This window comes from Seriola aureovittata, chromosome 8 (genome assembly GCF_021018895.1).
Source record: "Seriola aureovittata isolate HTS-2021-v1 ecotype China chromosome 8, ASM2101889v1, whole genome shotgun sequence".
Taxonomy (NCBI): domain Eukaryota; kingdom Metazoa; phylum Chordata; class Actinopteri; order Carangiformes; family Carangidae; genus Seriola; species Seriola aureovittata.
Genome location: NC_079371.1, coordinates 943,458 through 960,109, shown reverse-complemented (window position 1 = coordinate 960,109; position 16,652 = coordinate 943,458). Strand labels below are relative to the sequence as shown.

Genomic DNA, 16,652 nt, shown 5'->3' with positions numbered 1-16,652 from the left:
ACATGCCCTGTCTGTGTGTGTTTGTTATGGGACAGTGGTGACAGAGTTCAAGGGGGACCTCGACACCGTCACCAGAACCGTCTGTGTTCCCGCCACATCTGCCCAGGTTCCCCCAGAGACAGGCACCTGCTGGTCTCTGAAGGGTCATGGGGGGATCTGGAAACAGTGACAGAGTCAAACAGCATAGGAGTGATCATATATGGTGCACATCAGGAACAGAGGTCACACAGAGGTCACACAGAGGTCACACAGAGGTCAGAGGGTGCCTCCATACAGACACCAGATCTGCACCTGCACAAGCACCTGCAATGTAACAAAACAATGTCCAAATAAACATTAGAACCATTTATTCTGATCTGAGATCAGAGCAGAGATCAAGGGGGGGGGGATCAGAGCAGAGAGTGAAATATTTATTTTCTGGTTTCAACTCCTTTAATAGTGTATGTGGATCTGTTGGTGCCCTCGGTACCACAGCTTTATTCACTGCTTGTAGATCTTGTACCATCCTCCAGCCAGCAGAGGGCGCTGTTTCTTAAGGAATAGTGGTGTGTTGCATGGAGAGTCAGGACATTCAATTATGACTCCTGCCTTGATTAGGTCATTAATGATGGTTCTGTCCCTGCTTCAGCTTCAGCTTCAGGTTTTAATGTATTTTGCCTTTGATGTGGTCTAAATGATGATTTTGATGTTATGGAGACTGGTGCTACCCCTTCAATTAATCCCACATCTGCCTTCCCTTGTGTCCATAATTTGGATGGAGCTTCTTTTAACAGCTGTTCTTCTTTTTCTGTTAACACATATATTTCTCATGTTCTTGATTTTGATTCATTTAAATGTGTGTTAGGTCTGGCATTGGTTACCCAGCTCAGTTTCTGGCTGTATGCTCTCAGACTGGGGGAGTATTAGATATTTTTACTTACATCTTCCCAATCTGAGGTTTCTTCACACTCTGTCACAAATGTCCCCACATCTAACCAACGTTTTCTTTTTGGCTTTGATACAGACACATGTGGCTGAGAGGAATCTATACAGTTTTCTTATTTGTGGAGTTAGATTACATGCTGCTCCGCAAAATCCTGTTTCCTCCCAATAAAGGTTTGTTTGAGACATTTTGTAAAACTGTTTCTCATAGTCAGGATTTGGTCCTGTGGTGCGTTTATAACACATGGTGCAATGTAACTCAGCTGGTTTTATAAAGTCTGCTGTTGGAGGAGCACATGATTTTCCTTTTTCTGTTAGAGGAGATGTAACTGAGCTTGGGCCTGTACCTGTTAGATCTAGGCTATACCAGTACTGTGGTGGTTTTACACTCTGTAAAACTAATGTCTGCACGTTTAACCCTGCGCTGTGCAACTAACCCACCATCACAGGGTGCTACTGCTATGTCTAATTCTGCCAGTAAGTCACTTCCCAATAGGTTCACTGGACAGATGTGAGACAGGACTAATTTAATCTGTGTCTGCTTATTTGTTTCCGGGTCTGTCACCGGTGTTGTTTGTGATAAAACTTCTTTATGAACTTTTCCATTTGCTGATTTTACATAGATGACGTCGGAGGATCTCATTATGTCTGGTACATCGTCAGGATGTGCTACAGATCGTGAAGCTCCGGTGTCACAGAGAAAAGTTACTTCACTTTCTCCAATTACTAGAGTAACTTCTGGTTTTATTTCCTGATTTAACATTAAATCAACATGTTGTAAGTTCAGTACTTCACTGTCTTCTCCTGCACTCTCTGTTTCTGTGTCTGGTGCAAGTTTGTCTGACCTTCCTCTAGTCATGCTGTCCAGGACGATAATCTATCATGTGTTTCATTACTTTTATTTTGGTTCATAATTTTCCAGACTCACCTGCTGCTTTTCCTGATCTTAGATCTCTCCCTTCATCCACTCTCTGTATTACTGTGGAAACTGTGGGTGCGGCTGCCGGTGGTGGAGGAGCTGTTGGACTTGTTTGTTCTAACTGTCTTAAGTCAGAGTATCCTGCAGATCGTGTCTGCGTATTGTCTGGGTCGGGTGGAGGATCTGGCACTGGTCCCAATGTAATGTCTGTTCTGTGGCTTCTCACTACGACATTGTCATCTCTCTGTCGGTCAAAGCCATTACTTCAGTGTTTGTCTCTGTCTTTTTACCTTCTTTACCCTTTTTTATTCCTTCTTGCCTTTTCCTTGCTGCTGTTAACCAGTTTCTTGTTTGTATAAGACCCATAAGACTCATTTTACTCTTTGTAGGTTTCCCCTTTGTCTTTTCTTCTATTCTCTTCACTAACTCTTGACAGTCACTTGTTACTAGTTTCCCTGAAAACCCATATTTCTTTTCCCACTTTTTAAAGAATATATATATATATATATATATATATATATATATATATATATATATATATATATATATATATATATATATATATATATATATATATATATTATATATATATATATATATTATATATAACTTAGTCTTATAATATGAAAAGTTCACTTCAGGATGTGTACAGTTCTTTTTTAGGATAATTATGTTCATCTATTCATAAAGTATCATAACTTTTCCAACAGTTTGTACCGGAAAACACCAGATAAGGAGTTTACATGTGGGGACAGATTCACATTCAGGGATATACAAAGTTCAAACCAGGTCATACAAAGTGCAGAATATGATTTTCTATAACATCAACATAATATAACTTTAACTGTTGTTCCACAGTGTTGTCGGGGCTGTTCTCACATCGTATTCAGCCCATTAGAAAACTCTCATATCAAGTCTGTTTACCTGTTCATTCTTGTTGGCTCCGCCCGCGTGTTCCTCCTGTTACCTAGTCAACCGTGACGTCACGGCACCGCCCGTTGGACAGGTAAAGTTCACTTCTTGAGCTCGCGGAGCCGCGGCGTCCTCTCCCTCCGTCGAAAGGTATTTGTAAGCGACACTTTCCACAGTTTGACTCTTGAATGAAGTTTGTTCAGGTGAGTGAGGTGTTTACTTCCGGTAGGAACAGCAGAGATGTGACTAACAGTCAGCTCCCAGCTTTGACTGGACACGTCTCACTGGTTCAGGGCTCGAACCGTCCGGTACCAGTGGCGGGAAAAGTCCCGAGTTGTGAGTGAGAAGAAACCGTCCCGACATTGATGTAACTCGTGTTGTTTGTGTGGTTCCCGCTGTTGCTGCGTCATGTCGCGTGCTGCCATGGTCCCGTCTGTGTAAACTGCGTAGAGGCCATTTAGTGAAGGCGGGATTTGAACCTGTACTTCAGGAGAACCTACAGGTGAAGGTAGAAAGTCTCTGGGAGCTGATGTGGATTCAGGTAACATGGTTGATGTGTGGAGCTTTTGGCTGCGTGCTCTGACCGGATACAGTAGTACAGTACAGTGGTGTTCCAGATGTTGAAGAGCTTTTCAAAGTCCGTCAGACAGAAGTGAAAACTTCCACCAACATGGAAACTGTCAGATCAGTGTATTGATTATTGGGATGAAGCAGCTGTTCCAAAGCTCCATGGGTTTCCTCCCGTCAGAGCTCTGTGTGTTTGTCATGTGACTGAGAGGCATGATGGGAAATGATGTGTGCGCTCTCCCAGCAGGTTGTTGTGTTGGTGTGACGGTGGGGGCTCTGCTATGGATCAGTGTGAGGACAGAGAGGAGGAAGCCCCTCCCTCTGAAACCTCTCTGTGTGGGCAACATGACAGAACGACCACAGCTCAGAGGTAAGCATCTCTAACTCTTGTTCCATCAAGTCCACGTTAGGACGTCTATAATGTTCACTTCTATGTTTTATCATTGAGCTCAGAGTCAGTGATGGTGTTGTACTGGACTACATTATATTCAGAGGTGTTCCTAATATTCTGACCCCTGGTGTATGTAAACAGGGAATAGCTCTCAGTATAATGTCGTCAGTACAACACCAGCTTTAACTGTGACCTCTTTATAAATGTCTGACAGTGTCGACAAAACCTGAACATTATTATTGTTTTAAAGGTAGAATTTAAAGCACAACTGTTGTTCTGAATTACAACAGATTGCACAGCTGTATCTAATAAAGTGTGCACTCAGTGTATGTTAAAACTTTAATGTATTTTACATCAGTATTTTGTCCAATATTCACATGTATCATTGATGTTTTTGTATCAGGATCCATCAGAGACCTAAATCTCCTGATCCCAGCTGTGTGTCCTTCAAGAGCGACCGGTCGAAGGGGATTGTTACTAATTTTAAACAAAGACATTTATCTGATAAAAAGTAAGTTTGTCTCTGTATTAATACTTTATTATATGTTGCTTCAACTGAATATGTGACTGTTAATTCATTATTGTGTTTCTTTTTCATCAGGATCCATCAGAGACCAGACTCTCCTGGACCTGGTTCTGAGCCTGAACCCAGCTGTGTGTCCATGAAGAGTGACAACAGTATGAATTTACCTTTAGACTTCAAAGATAAACTCCAGTCGGTCGATCCAAGGTAAGAATGTCAGACTGATGATGGAAAGTCTTTCCTGACACATTACAGTGTGATATTCATCCTCTGTTGATGCTGCTCTGTTTCCCACTGAGCACAAACACGTCTAAACTACATCAGAGAGACATGATATCAGTTCACAGGAGTCAGGCTCAAAGTTTTCCTGCATTGTAGAGGAAACCGTGGGGAGGCCTCGCCCACTAAGGTCAAACATGGAGAGAAGCGTTACTGGCAAGAAACGAAACTTTTCAGAGATGGAGATCGACATCCTGACATCCGAGGTGGCGCAAAATAAGGATGTGCTTTTTGTCAGTCTGAAGAGCGGGATCACAGGAGCTCATAAAACCGCTGTGTGGAAGAGGGTGACGGAGATGAGTTTGGGTCTGCAGTGCGCCGTCCTGCAGCCGCGCGCCAACACAGCTGCTTTGAAAAATAAAAGAATCGTGTGTGTCCCCCGGTCACCTGGCCACCACGTTTAAAAGTGATAGCTTGGCATCACAAATCACCTGTACATTTATAGAGTGGTAGTTTTTGCGATTGATGAATGCGTAATCATTCATGGATGGTGCCTTCAGACGCACATGAGTGAAATCAATTGCTCCAACCAAATTTGGAAACCCAGCAATCTGGAGATCCCTGCGGTCTCTGAAAACACGCTCATGTCTGACACGCGCGTATTGTTCCTCCAAAACGAGTAAATCTGCCATGGTTATGATTTGATAACTGTCAAAGCATCTGTTTAAATAAGGGAGTGAGTAAACATCTGACCAACCACAGTGCAACAATGATTATCTCACTAGATGCTTTTAATTGTTGTTCCAGTTGTGTCACACCCATCGGAAAAAACCAAAAACAATTACACAATTTTGCCATGAGTTAATTTGCAAAAACACATTTCTGTATTTATTATTATTTCAAATTTGAATGTGCAATAATTAGATGTCATGTTAGGCTATTTAGCCTATCATATTGTTTTATTGTACAAAAAAGTGGTATCAGTAAAAAACGTGGGCTTTTTTAAAATTCAAAATTTTTTTATTTTGTTTTATTCGTTGTAAGAATCTGTTCTAAATATGTGACTGTTTATGCTGATGACAGCTGAGGTTTGTTTAATAATTATTTTCAGACTCAGACAGATTTTGCTGCTGCAACGCAAATCCAGACTCAGATTTGCGTACACGAGCTCAGACCTGACGTGAGATCTGGTCGTAGCTTCCGCTCATGTCCAAATTGATAAATGCTGAAGCTTGCGTGGAAATGGTCGTACGCACGGTTTTCTGCCGTACGTTCTTTCAATAAATGAGGACCAATGTGTTTTCAGCCTGGCTACAAGACTAAATAAACTCTTCATTTTAAGTAGCTGTGTGCTGTGTCTTATCTGGAGGCGTGCCAAGCTTACAGGGGGTGTCCAGCTTGCAGGTGGGCAGTGCTAAGGGACGTATTGACGTCAGTAGGTCTAAGAAGTAAGACCTGGACCCCAACGAGGTATTTCATTCAAATGAGACCATTGTGTTTTTGCCCTGACAGAGTTACTCACAAACTCTGTAGAATATTGACACGCACAAAAAGCTATAACACCCTATAGGAAAGAGAAAACTCTGTTCTTTAAATGCTGTATTGGTGGAACTTTACATGGTCACAGAGTACAGTAGAGTTTACATTACCATGCACAATATTCTATTTTTATTACTTATTTTTCATCGGTTTTATCACTGAATGTATAAACATTGGCTTTCCTAATGTATTTTAATATATGAAAGGTTGTATGGAGGGTTGGTGAGAGCTGTTGGGACTAAAGCTACAAGCAGCTGTAGACTGAGCTGTTGATTCTCAGTGGGATCAGCAGGACTAGTAAACCTTTACCGCTACAGGGAGTCGTCTGATTGGCTGTCACATCCACACATGACTTCATGGACCTTCAGCTTGTGTCTTTCTCTGTGTGGACAGACATAATGTGAGCTCATTCTTCATGATTCCTCCACAGAGTGGACCAGGAGAGCTCAGAGGTTCCCAGTGCTCAGTCTGCCCAGCAGCATCAAACACAGCTGGACTCCATATTTATGGTCTGTACATGTACAACAACTACTGTTCCATCTGTTGTGTTCACAATAATCTCCATGCTGCACTTTCAGACCAGTGGACTGTCAGTCTGTCCAACATGGATCTGATGTTTGATGCTGTCATTCATATAGTTTTCTGTTCCAGCTGCTGGAGGAGAACATGATCACTTTTGTCAAGAACGAGCTGAAGAAGATGCACAAGCTTCTGAGTCCAGATTACCCAGAATGCTCAGGGAGTCAGAGGGAGGATGAGGAGGTGATGGACGGTCAGGATGAAGAGCAGAGGAGCAGCAGAGAGGCATTTGAGAAGATCGCAGTGAACTTCCTGAGGAGAATGAAGCAGGAGGAGCTGGCTGACTGTCTGCAGAGCAGTAAGAGGATTTCTCTAAAGATTCAACATGATGGAGAAATGAGACATTTACTAACATCAACACATGGAGGGAAACATGTTCATACATGTTTTCTTTAGGGAGATGAAATGATGAAATACTGACTTTATAGTTTCTTCATTGATCTTACTTGTTGTTTGTTCCTTCAGAACTTTTTGCTCCAGTTTGTCGACGTGAACTCAAATCTAACCTGAAGAAGAAGTTCCAGTGTGTGTTTGAGGGGATCGCTAAAGCAGGAAACCCAACCCTTCTGAACCAGATCTACACAGAGCTCTACATCACAGAGGGAGGGACTGGAGAGGTCAATGATCAACATGAGGTCAGACAGATTGAAACAACTTCCAGGAAACCAGTCAGACCAGAAACAACCATCAGACAAGAAGACATCTTTAAAGCCTCACCTGGAAAAGACGGACCAATCAGAACAATGATGACAAAGGGAGTGGCTGGCATTGGGAAAACAGTCTTAACACAGAAGTTCACTCTGGACTGGGCTGAAGACAAAGCCAACCAGGACATACAGTTCACATTTCCATTCACCTTCAGAGAGCTGAATGTGCTGAAAGAGAGAAAGTTCAGCTTGGTGGAACTTGTTCATCACTTCTTTACTGAAACCAAAGAAGCAGGAATCTGCAGGTTTGATCAGTTCCAGGTCGTGTTCATCTTTGACGGTCTGGATGAGTGTCGACTTCCTCTGGACTTCCACAACACTGAGATCCTGACTGATGTTACAGAGTCCACCTCAGTGGACGTGCTGCTGACAAACCTCATCAGGGGGAAACTGCTTCCCTCTGCTCGCCTCTGGATAACCACACGACCTGCAGCAGCCAATCAGATCCCTCCTCAGTGTGTTGACATGGTGACAGAGGTCAGAGGGTTCACTGACCCACAGAAGGAGGAGTACTTCAGGAAGAGGTTCAGAGATGAGGAGCAGGCCAGCAGCATCATCTCCCACATCAAGACATCACGAAGCCTCCACATCATGTGCCACATCCCAGTCTTCTGCTGGATCACTGCTACAGTTCTGGAGGAGGTGTTGAAAACCAGAAGGAGAGGAGAGCTGCCCAAGACCTTGACTGAGATGTACATCCACTTCCTGGTGGTTCAGACCAAACTGAAGAAGGTCAAATATGATGGAGGGTCTGAGACAGATCCACACTGGAGTCCAGAGAGCAGGAAGATGATTGAGTCTCTGGGAAAACTGGCTTTTGAGCAGCTGCAGAAAGGAAACCTGATCTTCTATGAATCAGACCTGACAGAGTGTGGCATCGATATCAGAGCAGCCTCAGTGTACTCAGGAGTGTTCACACAGATCTTTAAAGAGGAGAGAGGCCTGTACCAGGACAAGGTGTTCTGCTTCGTCCATCTGAGTGTTCAGGAGTTTCTGGCTGCTCTTCATGTCCATCTGATCTTCATCAAGTCTGGACTCAATCTGATGTCAGATGAACAATCAACCTCCAAGAAGTCTGAACCAGGACGACACGAATCTGCAGAGACAAACTTCTACCAGAGAGCTGTGGACGAGGCCTTACAGAGTCCAAATGGACACCTGGACTTGTTCCTCCGCTTCCTCCTGGGTCTTTCACTGCAGACCAATCAGACTCTCCTACGAGGTCTGATGTCACAGACAGGAAGTGGCTCACAGACCAATCAGGAAACAGTCCATTACATCAAGAGAAAGATTGAAGAGACTCCCTCTGCAGAGAAAAGCATCAACCTGTTCCACTGTCTGAATGAACTGGATGATCGTTCTCTAGTGAAGCAGATCCAACAGTCCCTGAGATCAGGACGTCTCTCCACAGATAAACTGTCTCCTGCTCAATGGTCAGCTCTGGTCTTCATCTTACTGTCCTCAGAAGAAGATCTGGACGTGTTTGACCTGAAGAAATACTCTGGTTCAGAGGAGGCTCTTCTGAAGCTGCTGCCAGTGGTCAAAGCCTCCAACAAAGCTCTGTAAGTCCACAGATATTTGGATTCATGGAAAAGGTTTCTGTTATATTTTAAGATGAGAGAAAAACAAATGAATTAATCAACATGAAGTATTTCTCCACATTGACAGATGTCACAGATCACAGTACAGCTGGCCTTTAGTCATCGGCCCACCAGCAGCAGTAGTTGGTCCTTAAAGAAAACTGTCAGTTTCACATTTTTCATCAAGTTTTACATCATTTTTAAATGAATAAAAGAGGAAAGAGATGAAACATGTTGAAAACAGAAAGTCTTTCGTTTGATTCATGCCTGAAAAATATGTTCCTCCCTCTGAACATTGCTGAAAGAAGTTGGTTGGTGCTTGGCTGAAGCTAACTGCCTCTGTCTTGAGTGATGTGTTTAAACAGCCTCTCTCATGTCTTTATTTCTTCTTCTACATTTCATCAGGAATTTAAATTTTCAGTGTTGAAAAACTTTCAGTGATTTTCTTCTTCTTCAGCTTCATATAAAACGTACAGGTATAAACTCTCCAGCTTGTTTAGAATACAGCATCAAATACTTCAAATATGAGAAGAGATTACACATCACCAAAAACATAAAGTGTGATTTTATTTGAATACTAATGTTATTTCTGTTCTTGTTCATATCATCTCTTCAGACTGAGTGGCTGTAACCTCTCAGAGAGAAGCTGTGAAGCTCTGTCCTCAGTCCTCAGCTCCCAGTCCTCCAGTCTGAGACACCTGGACCTGAGTAACAACAACCTGCAGGATTCAGGAGTGAAGCTGATCTCTGCTGGACTGGAGAGTCCACACTGTGCACTGGAGACTCTCAGGTCAGGTCAACCCGTTCAAATATGATCAATGTTCTAATGCTGATCAATAACAGATAAACCTGTGCATGCTCCTTCTGTTTATTATTATAGAACCAGTTATAGTCGTTTATTCACTGATCAGTTGATGATGATCAATTGTTTTTATGCCTCCGTGCTGACGACAGTCAGGACCAGAGACATTATGTTTTCTGGTTGTCCATCTGTACGAACTGATTAGATTTTTGCTGGTCAAAGGTCAAAGGTCACTGTGACTGCTCACACAACACTTTTTTTTACATAACTCAAGACTTCTCAGCAGTTATAACAAAATTTGACAGAAATGGTTCATATTTTCTCCGACTATGGATAAATTTGAATCAGGTAAACTTTTTTTGCATTAATTGCTAAAACGCCACCAATCTGGGCCCGTATAAAAGCATCTTTAATCTAAAAGTAGCTCCTAACTTTTCGATTTAGGACAAACTCCTTAAAATAATGGGTTATTTGTTGTTACTAAGAGCTATTCACAAAGCCACTTAGCGCTAAAAGCTCCTAAGTCTGGGAGAAGTTAGACTCCTAACTCACTGAGACCAAATCAATAAGTATCTTAAAGGGATTAAATAACATCTCCAACTGAAACAACCCGATCAGCGTGGAAATTAAGTGTTTGATGACGCTGCGTTACTTGGCAACAGAGAAAAGCCGATCTATTCACCAAACAATAAATGCGCTCTGAACCGACATCATTGAACAATTCATACGATTTCCTTTAGATGTTCAACAACTACAGAGAAATAAAGCAGCTTCATGGTCGGTCTACCCGCTGAGATCAGAGCCAGAGATTGAACACAGGTAAAAATTATTGCACCATCACAAGACGAGGAGCTGTTTGTAAACAGGAAAACAGAATCACACCATCAACACACAGGTTGTGTTGATGCTGCCTGTACAGCTGTAGACGCTGTTGTACAGGGTCCAGGATCTACACACCAGTCATGGATCTGAATGGAGAGTGACCTGATCAGCTGTTTGAAAGGATCAGATTCCAGCTGGATGTCACCTGGTGGGACAGTGGAAATCTTCTTACACCTGAACCCACAGCTGGGACCACAGCTGCATTACAACAGGTGCAGCTACAACAGGCTGTGGCCAATAGGCTGCCAGTTAGATTTAGTTAGATCGTCTAGGACAGGTTCGTTTTTGTTTTTTCCATTGGGGGAATTGAATGTAAGTTTTTATAGTAAAATTAAATTCTCCTGGGTCGACACAAACCTGATCATACAGATGCATTTCGAATGATGCACTCCTTTTGTAAACAGCACCTAATCGTTATTATTTAATTCGTATTTGTTTATTTCTCAGTGTGTTTTATTATTTTCACTGCAGTATGTTGAACATGCGTTTTCACAGGCACAGACTGATCTTTCATCAACCAATCGCTGTGGTTCCTGCAAGGGAGTTCGTCCATGGAAATTGATGTCAGCCATAGCAACGGAGACGCACTCTTAGGATAAGAGTTTTATCTTCTCTTTACTAAAAGTTGGTCTCAGCAGCTTTGTGAACAGGTCTTAGGAGAAAACTTTTACTTAAAAACTTTGAGCAGGACTTTGGAGAACTCTTAGTGGGAAGATAAAATGCTTTGTGAATATGGGACGTAGTGGTAGGACGAACCCCAGTGTAGTGCTGAACGATAAATTATATTTTCATCCTCATGGTTTCACCCCCCCCCCTTTCAGTAAAAAACTTTCAGTGATTTTCTTCTTCTTCAGCTTCATATAAAACGTACAGATATAAACTCTCCAGCTTGTTTAGAATAGAGCATCAAATACTTCAGATATGAAAAGAGATTACACATCACCAAAAACATAAAGTGTGATTTTATTTGAATACTAATGTTATTTCTGTTCTTGTTCATATCATCTCTTCAGACTGAGTGACTGTAACCTCTCAGAGAGAAGCTGTGAAGCTCTGTCCTCAGTCCTCAGCTCCCAGTCCTCCAGTCTGAGACACCTGGACCTGAGTAACAACAACCTGCAGGATTCAGGAGTGAAGCTGATCTCTGCTGGACTGGAGAGTCCACACTGTGCACTGGAGACTCTCAGGTCAGGTCAACCTGTTCAGATATGATCAATGTTCTAATCCTGATCAATAACAGATAAACCTGTGCATGCTCCTTCTGTTTATTATTATAGACCCAGTTAAAGTTGTTGATTCACTGATCAGTTTGAATCATAAAATATTTGAATCAGTTACTTTCTTCTTGCAAAAATTGATTGCAATGATTTACATCAACACAGATCAGTGAGACATCTGTAAGGAAATGTGGATGAAGCTAACAGTTAGCTGCCCTGTGACTGAGCTAAATTTCACCAGTTATCAGCCTGTTAACTATCAAACACTGACAATGGACAAGATCCTGTGGATGTGGATTAAGACCAGGTCAGTTCAAAGAGAATCAAATGAAACCTCCGACACAACAGACAAGTGTTAGGTTTTACTAGTGATGTAGTCACCACGACTGAGACTCGTAGTGCGTTTGACATCTGACCAACGTTCATACGTGTATGATAAATTTGATGCTACATAAACAGCACCACTTGTTGCTGTGGAGTGTGTGAGACACAGCGTTTGCAGATAAATAAAACTCTGTTGTAACATGGAGCAACCCGATGGCCGACTGGTTAGGGTGCATATACACTGGGACTCCAGTTCAGCTTCCTACAGGCCACGTTTCTTACTGCATTTCATTCACCTACTGCCGTTACCCTGTGAGAGTAGGGAGGCTCAGGCGTTAGGAGTTCAGTGGTGCTAGACTTTTATTTTAGTGGTTAAGTGATCCATGGTCTAAAAAAGTTTCTCTAAGCTCAACAACACTGGGAGATTAATGAGAGAGTGAACAAGTTTGATTTGTGGCTGAAATTCTCTTTGTGTATTTAAGTTTGTTCTAACCAACAACTGAAACTGAGTGGAGCCGATAAGGAAACGTAGCGTGCTGCCAGTGATGTCTGATTGTTGGTTTATATTACTGGTCACATGGATGAAATTCCAGTTAGAAAGACTGGTGGTGATGGTAATGTACTGGATCCCAGTGATGCAGTAACTTGTCCAGTCCACCCTCAGATTGTGTAACGTGTTGTTTTGTGCGTCTTCAGTCTGTCAGGATGTCTGGTCACAGAGGAAGACTGTGCTTCTCTGGCCTCAGCTCTGACATCCAACCCCTCCCATCTGAGAGAGCTGGACCTGAGCTACAATCATCCAGGAGACTCAGGAGTGAAGCTGCTGTCTGCTGGACTGGAGGATCCACACTGGAGACTGGAGACTCTCAGGTATGGAGAGACCTGCAGCCACAGACACTGAGCCACATGCAGTAACTACTCATACTAGTGATTTATTTATTGTCTCTATGAAACATTGACTAGCAGTGAGAGGGTTGCTGATTCATGTCACGTCATGTGACGAGGGGAGCTGTAATAAGCTGCAGCTTTTCAGCCAGTATTGTTCTACTTTATTTCTATGTGTATTTACTTTGTATGAATATTAATAAGGAGCAGAATAAACTGAAGTGATTTTAGAGGATCTGTGGCATTCAGAGATTTAGTTTCCCTTAGGATTCTCTCCCTGTCATTTATATACAGTATATGTAGAAGTGTGTGTGTGTGTGTGTGTGTGTGTGTGTGTGTGTGTGTGTGTGTGAGTTGGCAGTTTATTAAGTACACCCAGTTAAAACTAATGCAGTCTAATACAGCAGTCCTGTAGTAAATCCTACCTAACCTTCATAGACTTGAGTAGAGCTGCCACTAACCACTATTTTTCTAACGATTAATCTATCGACTATTTTATCAATAATCGATTAATTGAAACCAATTTTCCTCCAGAAAATGTAAAGGAGTGGCATGATCAATAATACCAGATTCAGGCAGAAACATTTTCTCAAAAGCTTATTCAGTGTAAATTCTCAGGCAGCAGCAACGACTTTATGACTTTATGAGAGTTTTTATCAGCTACAAGGACCAAAGAGATTAAAAAGCTCCGTCCACTAATGATCAGACACTTACATGAAGTAATCCTTCACATGTCTGTGACTGATCTCACTGTGCAACACACCTGTAGTCTCCATATACTGCAGTAGAGTGAAGGAGCACGGTCGATGTTTCCTCTGCTGTGTGTTCATGTATGTGTGAGGAGCTCCGCCCCTCTGTCATGTGAACAGTAACCGACACAGAGAGAAGAGGAAGAAGTGATGGAATCAAACCAGAGCGACCACGTTTGCTCTAAGTTCAGGTTGTAGGAAGCTCCAGGTTACAGGTTCCTCCAGGGACAGAGAGAGAAACAGAAGCAGCGCCTCTTACTGAGACACAACAGTAGAGAATGAGTGACCTGTGTGTGTGAGAGCCATGTAATGTCCATGTCTGCATGCTGGTCTGACCCCCCTCCTCCTTTCAGGGCGGAGCCTGGTGGAGTCCCATGGTTGACTCCAGGTCTGAGGAAGTGTAAGTGTGTTTTTCATTTGATTCATCAAAACAAAGCAGCACATTCAACCATCTTCACACTGATGTCATGAGTCATCATCAAACTGTCAATAACTGATCACATGATCAATAACTGCAGCTGTGTCTTGTTCTCTCCATCAGATTCCTGTGAACTCACAATCGACACAAACACAGTGAACAGACAGATCAAACTGTCTGACAACAACAGGAAAGTGAGACGTGTGAGAGAGAATCAGTCATATCCTGATCATCCAGACAGATTTGACCAGTGTCCTCAGCTGCTGTGTTCAACTGGTCTGACTGGTCGCTGTTACTGGGAGGTCGAGTGGAGAGGAAAGGTTCATATATCAGTGAGTTACAGAGGAATCAGAAGGAAAGGAGTCAGTAAAGACTGTTGGTTTGGATTGAACGATCAGTCCTGGAGTCTGTTCTGCTCTGATGATGGTCGTTACTATGTCTGTCACAATGAGGAAAAAACATTCATCCCCTCTTCCTCCTCCTCCTCCTCCTCCTCTTCCTCCTCCCCCTGCTCCTCCTCCCCCTCCTCCCCCTCCTCCCCCTCCTCCTCCTCCTCCCCCTCCTCCCCCTCCTCCTCCTCCTCTAACAGAGTAGCAGTGTATGTGGACTGTCCTGCTGGCTCTCTGTCCTTCTACAGAGTCTCCTCTGACTCACTGATTCACCTCCACACCTTCAACACCACCTTCACTGAACCTCTGTATCCTGGGTTTGGACTCTGTTATTATAAGTCTTACATGTGTCTGTTGTAGACAGAACCTCCTCCTGTTGGAGAAACTGTCTCACTGCTGACCAGATAGTTCAGTCTGTACAGGATCACACACAGCTGATGTTATTTAAAACCAACATGGTTTCCAGTTTGTTGTTGTTTTCTGTGACAGTCTGTCGTTAACGATTGCAGATGTATCCAGAGGTTTTCCATGTAGATCCTGAACATCAGGCACAAACATGGTCTGCATGGATCACTTCATAGATTTTCATACTGAACAGCAACATAACATCACGTCACTGTTAACATGTCATACAAACAACCTCCTGTGTCTCTCTGCCCATGTTTGGCACTGGCAACAACATGAGCAAAACTCCACACAAGCTAAAATCAAGACTCAGCTGTGGAGACAAAACCAAAGATTTAAAGTGTTGGTCTTGAACAACTAGAAATCAGTCACAGAGGAGGAGCCAGAGAAAAATGAAATCTGGAGGATCTGAGATTACTGAACAAAAATCTACCAGAAAGTTTAGAACAATATTTCTGTAATAATTCCTACAAACTCAACGAGACAATCAAATTATCTGCATCTCCTTTTCTATCACACCAGCAGGGGGCAGTATTCAGTTAAATATACAGGTGTACAACTGTGGAACACCAACTTACACCTGGTGGACACCTCACCTTCACTACCTGATATTAAAAGAAAATTAAAAGAAGCATTAATAATCTCTCAGGTGGGAATCAGGGTAAACTAATAGTGTTTTGATTCATGTATTTTTATTTTGTTTGTGTCTCTGGTTGATGGATTCATTTAAATATCTGTCACTTCCACTATATATTCTGTTGTTGAAGCTGTTTTCTTTTTTTCTTTCTCACTTTGTAAGAAGTAATTTTTATTTTACGTTGAGGTTTAACAAAAGCCCTCGATGTGTTTCTTACCTCACCTGCTCATTCTCTCCATTAAAAAAGAGAAAACTGTTTACATGTTTATAAAGTTTTATTTGTGGGAATAAATAAAAAATAAAATAAAGATGGACACTGTGACATCACCAACAGGTTTCTGAAGCTCAGAGTGAACTGCTGCACTGTGGCCATCTTGGCGTCTGAGTCCGCCCCCTAACTTCGAAATTTCCTAAAATGGTCAAATAGGTGGAGCCAAGACTTCAGTTTATGCCAGTTTAGTCTCCATAACTGTAATAACTGTGTAATAAAATGTAAACAGGTGAGTTATATAAACAGGTGAGTTATATAAACAGGTGAGTTATATAAACAGGTGTCATGAAGGAGGAAATTATCTCTAGAGACCAAAACAGTTTTTGTACCAGGCTGTAAACATGTTTATTTCTGCTGTAAAGTTGGACATTTTAACATGGGAGTCTATGGGGACTGACTCACTGTTGGAGCCAGACTCTAGTGGTCGTTAGAGGAACTGCAGCTTCTGGTTCTTCATGTTGATGCTTCATGTTTCTGGAGCTTGATGTCTGTTTTGGACCCAGGTGTTCACTGTTGTATCTGGTTTCCTTGTCAGGTGCAATGCTAATTACCTTGAGGGGAATCACCTGTGTTTCTGTTACCAAGGTAACAACACTGCATGATTAGCTAACATTAGCACTTGTTACAGCAGACCTCTGCCACAACAGCATGACGTCCGTTAAAGGCTAACTTTAACCCAGTCCGGTCCTATGTGAAGAAAACAGCTGCAGAGAGGAACAGACTCACCTGTGGTTCAGGAGTTCCAGGTGAACTTGTGGAAGCCGTCGCCCAGGTATGTGGTCTTGTCAGGTTCCTTGCTCTTCCCCTCAAGAAAAA

The 16,652-nt window shown here is 42.5% G+C and overlaps 1 protein-coding gene across 3 annotated transcripts; it reads left to right on the top strand.

The window, feature by feature from the left end:
• The first annotated feature begins 2,824 nt into the window (after positions 1–2,824).
• On the top strand, positions 2,825–15,821 carry LOC130173375 (protein NLRC3-like). Of its 3 annotated transcripts, none has more exons than XM_056382591.1 (12): positions 2,825–2,902; positions 3,567–3,689; positions 4,114–4,221; positions 4,312–4,440; positions 6,422–6,500; positions 6,643–6,868; positions 7,036–8,839; positions 9,474–9,647; positions 11,555–11,728; positions 12,779–12,952; positions 14,070–14,116; positions 14,258–15,821. In XM_056382591.1, exons 2-12 carry the CDS (start codon positions 3,601–3,603, stop codon positions 14,881–14,883), a joined length of 3,630 nt encoding a protein of 1,209 aa, XP_056238566.1. In that variant the 5' UTR covers positions 2,825–2,902; positions 3,567–3,600; the 3' UTR covers positions 14,884–15,821. The 3 variants fall into 3 exon arrangements, with proteins under 3 accessions (XP_056238566.1, XP_056238565.1, XP_056238567.1); XM_056382590.1 differs by having other exon boundaries at positions 2,829–2,902; positions 3,564–3,689; XM_056382592.1 differs by lacking the exon at positions 2,825–2,902 and adding an exon at positions 2,931–2,955.
• Positions 15,822–16,652: the final 831 nt, after the last annotated feature.

Excerpts from the sequence above, each read along its gene's own strand:
- LOC130173375 (XM_056382591.1), top strand. The coding sequence starts at position 3,601 with ATGGATCAGTGTGAGGACAGAGAGGAGGAAGCCCCTCCCTCTGAAACC. Across the intron at positions 4,222-4,311 it reads AGACATTTATCTGATAAAAA|GATCCATCAGAGACCAGACT; the intron begins GTAAGTTTGTCT and ends CTTTTTCATCAG. Across the intron at positions 12,953-14,069 it reads TGGAGACTGGAGACTCTCAG|GGCGGAGCCTGGTGGAGTCC; the intron begins GTATGGAGAGAC and ends TCCTCCTTTCAG.